This window comes from Mixophyes fleayi, chromosome 4 (genome assembly GCF_038048845.1).
Source record: "Mixophyes fleayi isolate aMixFle1 chromosome 4, aMixFle1.hap1, whole genome shotgun sequence".
Classification (NCBI taxonomy): Eukaryota; Metazoa; Chordata; class Amphibia; order Anura; family Limnodynastidae; genus Mixophyes; species Mixophyes fleayi.
In genome coordinates, this window is record NC_134405.1 from 69,959,399 (window position 1) to 69,970,508 (window position 11,110).

Here is an 11,110-nt window from a genome sequence, read left to right on the forward strand (position 1 = left end):
CTTACTCGCATCTAATCAACACAGAACCAAAAAATACAGAATTTAACCTACACCTTTATTTTGGTGCTCAGTATAACTATAGATTAATTTCTCCATTATAAATTCTCATGCAGAGTTACAGTTATATATGCAGCTATAATTTAAACCCCAGCTAGACAAATAATGATTCTGTGAACTTAACCAGACTGCTTTAAACCTGCTGGAAAATCATACATTGAATTACTGAGTGTTTTATACTGAGAGCACTTTACCCTGTTTTTGCCAACCACAATAGCTCTCCGGTTTCAGTATTCTCCAAGAAACTGTATCCTGTACAAACCCAATATATCCGAGCAGGAGTTTCGCTCATGGTATTATGGTGACCATCAGGATGGGCAGTTTGCCAGTGAAGACAATAGCAGAGGAAAACGTTGAGGAACAATGTGTCACATAGGAGCAGTATTGGTTAGTACTAGGCTATGTTTTAAATATTCTTTGGAGAAAGTGTTTTCTGGTGACTTTGTTTCTTTATTTGGGCTGAACTGTAAACTGATTAGTGACGTCAGTACCAAGGAAGACCCATTGCTGGGTGATTATTTCATCCCTTTTGTTTTCTCATCCCAACTGTAGGGGGGATAAAGATATTATTGTAGCTTATTACAGCTCTCCTGGAGGGACTTTCCAGAATTGCTTTGGAGGTGGTCTGATTTATACTTGTTCAGCGTCTAGAGCTGGCAATGGAGCTAACGAATTAACAAAAAAAAACATTAAAAGTACACGTGCTCAGCAAAACTATTCAGTTGAATTAAATCCTACTGAACATGACAAGTGCATAAAAACAGAATTAAAAAAATAAGAAAAGCTATATTAAGTGCTGATACCCTAGTGCTGTTAAAGACTCCTGGATGACTTAGCACTTGCATACTCTGAGTGCTGGGAGCGATAGCAGAGCCGTCCCCATTCCTGTGCATAAATGCTACCTTTTTTCGTATAGAGGCAGCTTGGGCCTGTCTACATAGCGGGCACAGCCTCTTCCTGTGCACATGTGTGCTCCTGACCAATGCTCCGCCTCCACCAGGTGTTTGGTTCCAGAGCACCTCTGCTCTTCCCATTGTTTAGCTCTCTGCATTCTTCCCCACCCAATTTGTGTTTGCCTATCTCCAATTTTTGTTGGGATAATCTATTGGCAGAACATACAAGCTGATGTTTGTAATAGGTGTCAGCGGTACGTGGGAAGGATGTTAGGGCAGCTTTGCAAACTTAACCAGGCATTTGTATATAGAGGAAGTAATAGTCTTGAGGAATAGGTAGTTGTCACAGCGATATATAAGTGTCTCAGGGAGCACTATGTACAAGACATCCATCTAGTACCTTTATTTATATAAGGCACTTGTAAGCTGCACCTCCATGCAGCATCCGTTCTAATCACAGTCCATAGGAGTCAGACACTGCACCTCCATGCAGCATCCGTTCTAATCACAGTCCATAGGAGTCAGACACTGCACCTCTGTGCTGCATCCATTCTAATCACAGTCCATAGGAGTCAGACACTGCACCTCTGTGCTGCATCCGTTCTAATCACAGTCCATAGGAGTCAGACACGGCACCTCTGTGCAGCATCCGTTCTAATCACAGTCCATAGGAGTCAGACACTGCACCTCTGTGCTGCATTCTTTCTAATCACAGTCCATAGGAGTCAGACACTGCACCTCCATGCTGCATCCGTTCTAATCACAGTCCATAGGAGTCAGACACTGCACCTCCGTGCTGCATCTGTTCTAATCACAGTCCATAGGAGTCAGACACTGCACCTCTGTGCTGCATCCATTCTAATCACAGTCCATAGGAGTCAGACACTGCACCTCCGTGCTGCATCTGTTCTAATCACAGTCCATAGGAGTCAGACACTGCACCTCCGTGCTGCATCTGTTCTAATCACAGTCCATAGGAGTCAGACACTGCACCTCTGTGCTGCATCTGTTCTAATCACAGTCCATAGGAGTCAGAACTCCATGCAGCTCCGTTACTACCAGATCCTACGCATTAGAGACACAGATACCCGGATGTGTCACAGAGGAGCTGGGAACATAGAAAATACCTTTGTGCACCTAAAGTAGGTCAGGTCTGACGAAACCTGGCGGTGCCTAGTTTCCGGTTCCTAGACCAGGGAAATGGAGCATAGCGCTCCTCTTCAACAATTGAGTATGTGTTTCCATCTCCCCTTGTGTGCCTCTATCCTCCCTATATGTGTCTGTGCCTTTCTTTCCTCCACTTTGTGTGTCTCTCTCTAATTTTGTATGTGCACGTCTGTCTCTCCATTTTTTTCTTCCCCCCCCCCCCCCCCCTTTACCTCTCTCTCTGCGTAGTGGGTGTCTGTGCTTCCCCCCCCCCCTTTGCGTGTCTGTCTTCTTTTACTCATCTATCCCCCCACTTTCTACCATTTGCCCCAGCTACCCACTTTTCCCCACTTGTCTGCTCCCCCTCATTCTCGCACTCTGCCTCCGTCTCCGCTTACCTTCTTCCTCTTAAACTGAAGTTGATAGGAGTCCTGGTGGCTGCCCATCAGAAGCGATATGGATGAACCTTAAGATGGCACGCAAGCAGAATCTTCTGATTTTCATTTTTGTCCTATAGCCCTGTGTCATAGGCGACAACCCGACGGTGGTGAGATTCGCCCAGTGAAGGCTTCCCCATATGAATTGCACAAGTATTATGGCAGTACTTGGTGAGTTGCAAGACCAAGGGCTTGATTTACTAAACTGCGGGTTTGAAAAAGTGGAGATGTTGCCTATAGCAACCAATCAGATTCTAGTTATCATTTATTTCTTGCAATCTACAAAATGACAGCTAAAATCTGATTGGTTGCTATAGGCAATATCTCCACTTTTACAAACCCGCAGTTTAGTAAATATACCCCCAAGTCTGTTAATAGATTATTGATTTAAAATAATTTAATAATTTACAAAAAATGATTTAGTCCTTGAATAAAGCATTTTTAATGTATAAAGGTTTTTAAATATTTTTTTAAATAAATTATCTTTTTATAAACTTTTTTTTACATGTTTTTATCCTTTAGTATAAATGAAAGCCCAAATTCTGCAATTCAGCGCAAAGACTGACCTGGCAAAGCAGTCATAACCTTTACCACTTTGTGTGAGTATCGCTGAGCTGCCCAGCCGGTATATATTTGATAAATTGTGTCAATAAGGGATTTTTTTATTGCCTTGATAAGCAGCACTAACAAAAAATGTTACATATCGCCACAAAGGGGCTGTTCACGATGAATAAGCCCCGATATCTTTGAACTAGATCTATTGCTTTTAACAGAAATAAAATTCATCAAGCTCCCTGGTCATCTTGATAACACTAGTTTAGACAAGAGGTATCAAAATTATGTTGCTATAAGAACACAAATTATCAATAAATGTTTTTTTTAATGTATTTATGAAGAGTCTATTTTTAGGATAGTAAGACCATAAAATATCAGACTTGTGATTACATAGCATATTAACTTGGTATAGCAATATAAGCTTCCCACGTGGATGTACTCCAGAGCCCTGCACTGCTACAGAGAAGCAGACAGGTCAGAATACAAGCTGCAAGGTAGATGGATCTTCATTCAAGGACACTTTTATCCGTGCCTCTGGTTCTTAAGTGTTGGGGAACTACAAAGCACAGCATGCTCTGCCAGAGGGCAATCTGGAACTTGTAGTTCCAAAAAAGCTGAATAGCTGCAGGTTCCACTGGTATACAGCCACATAACATGCTTAAAGTTGAACTTCCATCAACATGGTACCTAAAATCAACTTAAAAGATGGACCTTGTGCTATGTGCTCGACCCTGGCCTAAAATTCGATATATTATTTTCTCAACGCACTTCAATACCTTTGTGCATACTTGCCTACTTTCAGTAGGCGACGTCCGAGACAGGGGAGTGACTAGAAGCGGGAGGGGGCAGGGTGCCTTGAATCGCGTCATTTTGGCCCCGCCCCATGAGTAAAATGACGTTTTGTCGCTGGGGGTGGGGCTAAAATAACGTGATTCACCGAGAATTGCGTCATTTTGCCAAGGGAATTGCGGGATGCAGGAGAAATGCCAGCTCTCCCGGGAGTCCGGGAGACTGACCCGAATTTCGGCAGTCTCCCGAGTTGGCAAGTATGCCTTTGTGGGGTCAGCCGCAGCACGTGCTTGCTCCAGCGCCTTGGCTCCACACTCTGCCTATACCTTCTGCATAAAAAATAGACTACATAGCTTGCTAGAAACTGGTAATATATTATGTCAGTGTGATTACACATGACACAAAAGAAAACAACGTGACTGTGAAAGATAGTTTGTGGCGTGCAGACAAGTACTGATATTATAACAGGCTCCTAGAGGACCAGAGGTTTCCAGATGCTAAAACAGCGCCACCACCAGGCTCATCAGTCAGTTACAAAAATGCAAACTGCATCCACAAGGAGACCGTTACATAACGTCCTTTCCCTAATAACAGCTCGTCAGATACACCAGCACATGTGTTGTAGACACACGGAGTAAGGGTAACATACATGTGATACCAGCTCTACCATGACACCTACACCTGTAGGTATAGGATGTTCAGCAGGATGTGTAGGAAGCGGTGACGTCATGGGACCAAGTGGGCGTGGCATGTGTCAAAGATGTGAATGCGCTCTCTGGGATTCTCGGTGTATGCGCTTCTGGTCATCGGCCGATAGGGGCGCTGGCTGACTGCAGCCCCGTCCAATGGGAGTGAGGATGGCGATGCGGGTGTCCGCCAGGCGCGCTCTCGCTCAGGTAGTGGAGGAGGAGAAGGAGGAGGTCTTGGCTGCACATCCCTTGGCCGCTGTAATATCTCTATTAACGGTTCTTCCCTATAGCAGCAGAGACGTCCATACTGCAAGATGACCGAGCTGAGGCAGAGAGTGGGTCGGGAGCAGGAGGAGGAGGAGAAGGTAAACAAGGAGAGGAGACTGAGCACCATCTGCAGTGAGCACAAGTCACATTAAACAGCTGCAGCTTGGTGATGGCTTCAGTGTAATGGGGCCTGGCTGCACATCGGGGGGCAGTCATGAGATCACAGTGATTAGGGTGCCCCCGTATTAATGCATGTTGTTATATAGATGCTGATTTATCCCCAGCTCCATCCTCCTGCAGCGGAGATCTGTCTCCCAGCATTGCATGAGAGACCCAACTCACTGTCATTGCTGTAAAAATATATATACTATTATAGATTTTATTACTCTTTGTTGTTAATAGTGAGTATTACAGCCTCAGATATACTCACTCTTATTATATAGCTGCTCTGCTACCATTGGGGTATGATGTGCTGTTTACTTGCTGACTATTGGTTGCCGGTGTGATTCTGTACATCCAGGTTTCATTTGGGTAGCCCCCCCCCCCCTTCCCCATTCCCTTGTTATCAGCTGATCATCTCCACCATTCTATGTTCATTTAACATCATAATGATAATAATAATAATATTAATATTATTATTAGTGGGTGTGATTATCTGGACCAAGTTACCATAGATACCGTTTGTAGAGAAGAATATAATGTCCTGATTTGGTTTCAGGATATTTGATGTCCTCTTGAGAAGTGAAATTATAGGTCCTCCGACACCAGCATAGAAGTTTTAAAATATGGAAGTAGCATAGCTTTGACTCCACTAAATGTTTAATTTATGAAAGTGCAGTATATAAAAATCTTACCATAGTGCTTAGGCTTTCCTTCCACCCAAACATTTTCCACTCTTAGATGACGTTCACATTGAATTCTGTTTATTCTGTTTTCTACGTGTTATTGACGACAACCCTGTTGCCGTCAAGCACAATGCCTGTTTGTTTGAGCTTTGTGTTTCCACTTCCCATGTTGTTGAACTCCAGTTTCTCATGACTGAGTTTAAGATGGGTGCTTTATTTTTATTTTCTGACCAATTTTTTATTTTTTTTTGAGATTTGCAACAAATAAATGTAGGTGTTTATGTGGTGATCTACCATTTAAAATTGATGTAAAAGAGGAACGACTATGAAGTTAATTTCCCTAGATTACCCTATTACCATCCTCTACACTGCTAACGCAAGCCAACAACCCTCTGACCAACATTGCAACACACACAGCCCACTCAATACTTTTACCTTTGCAGTCTAGCTGGTCCATTGTGCAATATGATGTAGCACATGCCCGTGTGTTTCAAACTCCCATTGTCCTATAGATTGTAAGCTTGCAAGCAGGGTTCTCTTACCTCTCTGTTTGTATGTATTACCCAGTATTGTCTTATAAATGTTTGTTCCCAATTGTAAAGCGCTACGGAATTTGCTGGCGCTATATAAATAAATGTTAATGATGATGAAGTTGCTGAGGGTCACAGAAAAAAAGCCTGTACTTACTGTCCTAATCCAGCATAAGGAATTGAGTTATGTCCGCAAAAGAGAAAAAGCAGCACTTGCTAAACATCCTTATGTAGTATATTGTACAGACAGATGAGGTGTATGTGTAATATATGTGTGTGTACTAACACACACACACACACACACACACACTTGCATCTCAGCTGTCTTGTGGGTATATTTTTATACCAGGGTAAGACGTTTGGTTGAGCTATATGTATATATAGCTGTAGGAAATGCTCTTTCCTTTTTCCTCTTTCCAGCACAGGAAACTTTTCTCATTGTGGATCATTTTTTGTAAATAAATCTATTAATAAGTAAAGTCGGTCTGTCCTGCAAAATTAAGTGGATCTAAGCTGCCATAAAGTGGTGTAAGGAGTCAATATATTCCACTGTAGTTGTGTACGACACTCAAACTAAAACAAAAACTTAAGTAGTTATGCCACGTGTCATGCAATGAATCCGTTATTTGATTTAATTGTATAATATTGCCAACGTATTACACAGTGTTTTACAATTGGAGAAGCTTGGTATACACTGCAGACATTTTTAAGCGTTATTGGTATATGTAAATACTTATGCAAATATGTTCAAAGATCACTATGCCTGACATTCCACTGCCTATCTGTTAAAATGTAAAGTATTACCATCTGACTTTATTAGGTGGATGAAGCTCCTCCTACATCTTTAGGACTTGGGATCTCATACAGGTCATTAAGCGGGCAGCACCGTGGCTTAGTGGGTAGCACTTCTGCCTCACAGCCAGGGCCGGATTAACCTGAGGTTTAACTGGGCTACAGCCCAGGGGCCTCGGTCATCCAGGGGGCCCTTGAAAGTGCGCCTGTCACTGTAGTCCTTCCGCAGCACTCAGTAATCTCCTTACTGAGAAGATCTTGTGAGAGTGTCACGAGATCTCCTCAGTAAGGAGCTTACAGCGCGCCGCAGAAGGACTACAGTGACAGGAGAAGGTAAGCGCTTGGGAGGGGGGGGGGCGGCTATCAGGGGGGAACTCACAGTGTAATGGAGGCCCCCTTAGCCCAGGGGCCTCCATTCCCTTAATCTGGCCCTGCTCACAGCACTGGGGTCATGAGTTCGATTCCCGATCATGGCCTTATCTGTGTGGAGTTTGTATGTTCTCCTCGTGTTTGCGTGGGTTTCCTCCGGGTGCTCCGGTTTCCTCCCACACTCCGAAAACATACTGGTGGCTAAATTGGCTGCTATTAAATTGACCTTAGTCTGTGTCTGTCTGTCTGTGTGTGTATGTCTGTGTGTGTTTGTTAGGGGATTTAGACTGTAAGCTCCAATGGGGCAGGGACTGATGTGAGTGAGTTCTCTGTACAGCGCTGCGGAATTACTGGCACTATATAAATAAATAGATGATGATGATACTGCCGCAATTTGAATTGTGACATTGTGTATAACTCAACCAATACATGATGTATATCTGTAAAACAAGTGTGCCAGCCTGTTACTCACTCATGTCTGCTGGGTTAGAGAAGTATCTCCCTGCAAGAGAGTTTGGTGGACCCCTTTAGCTCATTCAACTAAATATTACACAGCATTGATGTTTGTTAATGACAAATAGGGGTTTTAACTTTTCTTTCAATTACTTTTAGTCAGGCTGAACACACTTAGGGGTATATTTACTAAACTGCGAGTTTGAGAAAGTGGAGATGTTGTTTATAGCAACCAGTCAGATTCTAGCTGCCATTTTGTAGAATGTACAAAATAAATGACAGCTAGAATCTGGTTGGTTGCTATAGGCAACATCTTCAATTAATTAATGGGTTTTGTGTGGTGCTATTTTGAATGCTACAGTCACTAAATCAATGTGTTCAACGCAATGTTTTTGTTCAGGATGTGGAATCTTGGGATTTTTTTAAAAAAATGTTTGTATAAAAACTAATCTCAAAGCATTTTATAATGCTGTTAAGCACAATTGAGCGGCTTTTATAGATGCTTCTACAAGGAATGCATATGATGTCTAAATGCCTGTAGTGTGTCACGCCAATTCATGCACATTAGCCTTTCTCCCAGTAGAATTTACAATATAATTCCTCTTTCGTACACATCCGTGCCAATTTAGTTAGAAACCAATAAACCATCCAGTACATCTTTGGTTCCCGGTAGAAAGCCGGAAGACCTTGAGAAAACCCCCAGGGAGAACTTACAATCTCCACACACATGCCCTACTGTGCTCAAGCAGGGACTGACGGACTGAACAGTGCTCCCATACTTTAAAGAGGTTGGATCACTGGCTGAGCTAGATTTTTCTATAGAGTAAAATTGCTCCTCTTAACATTTTTAAAGGGTTTTTCTATTAAAAGAGGAGAAAGGCATTATATTTGTAAATTAAACATTCGCTTTCTCAGGCAAATTTCCAAGAGAACCCCTCCACTGTGGATCTAAAAAGTATAGAACAGAGATGCTCTCAAAACTTGTATTGAACAAGGAAATACTAGCACGTACAATAGTATTACTGATTACAATATTAAAATGTATTGGAAAAACTTAGTAATTCCTTAACATATTTAGGGGGAATAAACTACTACACAATCGCTTTAAATGTGATACCACTCTTCAAAAAAACATTTTTTTTCTGAATGTACTTAAAATTTGTATGGCAGTGAATGTTTTCAAGTAGATAGCGAATAATATAATATGTAATTGGTATCAAGGGTGTGACAAAAACATCACATCATTATAGGAATCCTCGGAAGTTTAGCATAGTATGAAAGTTTACTTCTCTCTAGGGAGGAAAAAATAAGTAAAACTCCCGATCAAAATCAGACAACCAGTGTTTGGACACACAGCAGTTCTGATTGTCTACATAAATAAAATGTTATATATAATCACATTGATGCTGGTGAGGGATCAGAGATGGGCAACCTGTGGCTCTTTGCAGTTGTAGAACTACAAATTACAGAATGCCAGAGACTGGATATACATGTTGGAACTTCTCATTCCACACTAGACAAGTGACGTTACTAAAACTGGGATATTTTGAAGTATATGCCTGTACATGTGTTCTCAAGATGGACCTCCCCTTGCTACAAGAATTTAGGTGCAGGTTCAAGCCACAGCATATTCATTTTTTGCTGCAGGGGGATGTTATAACTACAATTCGTACATAGCTCTGCTATGCAGCTATATTAAAGAGCTGTCCTGAAGAGAGCAATGAGCAGATTAAGTCCTCCAGGCATGTGGTGTGAGCCAGCTTTTACCTCTAGGTAACAGACGTATTTGTTATATGGGAGGAGGAGGAGGTATGTTACATAGGGTGATTGTGCTTAAATAGATCATACTTACCAACTTTCTGTAGACTTGCTCCGGGAGCCTGCCGGGGGAGGTGGGCGTGATGGGGGCTGCTCTCCAAAATTTGCACCGTTTTGGCCCCGCCACGTGACGTAATGCCGCAAACGCGTCCTTTGACAGCAGGGGGCAGGGCCAAAAGCCACGTTTCCTGGTGAATCGCTGCGTTTTGAACCTAATTCTGCCCACTTAACTAGGACGTGGGCAGAATTCTACCAGATGTGGGAGATTGCCACACTCTCGAAAAATGAGTCTCCCGGACGTTCCGGGAAAGTTAGCAAGTATGAAATAGATTCTCTTTTAAGTGCATAATACCCTTTATATCTTATACTCTGCTGTACATAAGTAATGGAATACATCATGCAGTTTGCTGTTTTGCTTGCCTTTGCCGGAGTTTTTAAAGATGAAATTTCTCATGTTGAGTTTGAGGTTTTTGTTTTCCTTTTTAGGAGACTTTATCCTTCCACTATTTATGCTGTAACTGTTGGAATTCAGATACTGCCTAGGACTCCAGACATATTTACAATTCTACTGTACATTCCGTTCATACATCTGACTGCATGCGATATGCTTAAGTTGAACAGTTATAAGGATGGGGGCGTTCTCTCAGGACCACCCTCCTTCCATGTCTTACATTATTATCTTTCAGAGGAGCTGATTTCTTAGTATGTTTAACAAGTATAATATTGTTTATTTGTACTTTTTGATTGTTCTAACTCCGCTATTTTTAAGTAGTGTAGAACAGTAGAGGGGGATTTGGTTCTTGCATTAACAATAGTCAGTCTTATGCTCTGAAGTTCCTGATTTTGGAAAAACATTTGGGGACACTTAGACAAAGTAGTACAAAGGTGGTGTTGCCCGTAGCAATCGATCAGATATTGTTCCAATGCTATTTACAAAATAAAAGCATATGAGTTGGAATATGATATTTTGCAATGAACAACACTATTTTTTTTTTTTTCTTTTTATGCTTTTTTTCATAATTGGCCCCAATTGTATTCTACAGTTCAATATAGTTACCCTTAATTTAAACAATTAAAAACAGCCCCCAAAATAGCCTCAACACCCCCACATCACTCATCCCATAATGCCCCACGTGCCACAAAATGCACCACACGCACTCAGACTCCCACTTGCCATAAAAAGCAGAGAAGTCAGAGCAGGGCACAGTGTGAGGATGTTGTAGGCAAAGTCTCTCCAGCCTGCCTGCGGCCCTCCAATGTTCTACATGTATGTTGCTACAGCAGACAGCATTGTAAGTAGACCTATGAAAAATATCCGTTTGTCTTATCAAGGTTAGCTTGCAAAGTTTCCTGTCTCGTTGTGACTTTTCACCCAGTCTCCCATATGTCTAAACATATCTAGTAGTTTTACATATTTCCAGGGTATAGCCTGCACTGTATTCCCCCCACATAAATTGTGTAGGTGTTTGG

The 11,110-nt window shown here is 42.0% G+C and overlaps 1 protein-coding gene across 3 annotated transcripts in view; it reads left to right on the forward strand.

Annotated features, from left to right (window-relative positions):
- Positions 1–4,690: 4,690 nt before the first annotated feature.
- The window catches only part of CDS2 (CDP-diacylglycerol synthase 2), a 40,822-nt gene continuing 34,402 nt past the window's right edge, over positions 4,691–11,110 (forward strand). For 2 of the 3 annotated variants that reach the window (XM_075207389.1, XM_075207390.1), the window contains exon 1: positions 4,692–4,931. In XM_075207389.1, coding sequence (XP_075063490.1) covers positions 4,881–4,931 — 51 coding nt within the window. In that variant the 5' untranslated portion in view covers positions 4,692–4,880. Of the gene's footprint in view, positions 4,932–11,110 lie in introns of all 3 variants that reach the window. The other variant, XM_075207391.1, reaches the window with a different exon arrangement.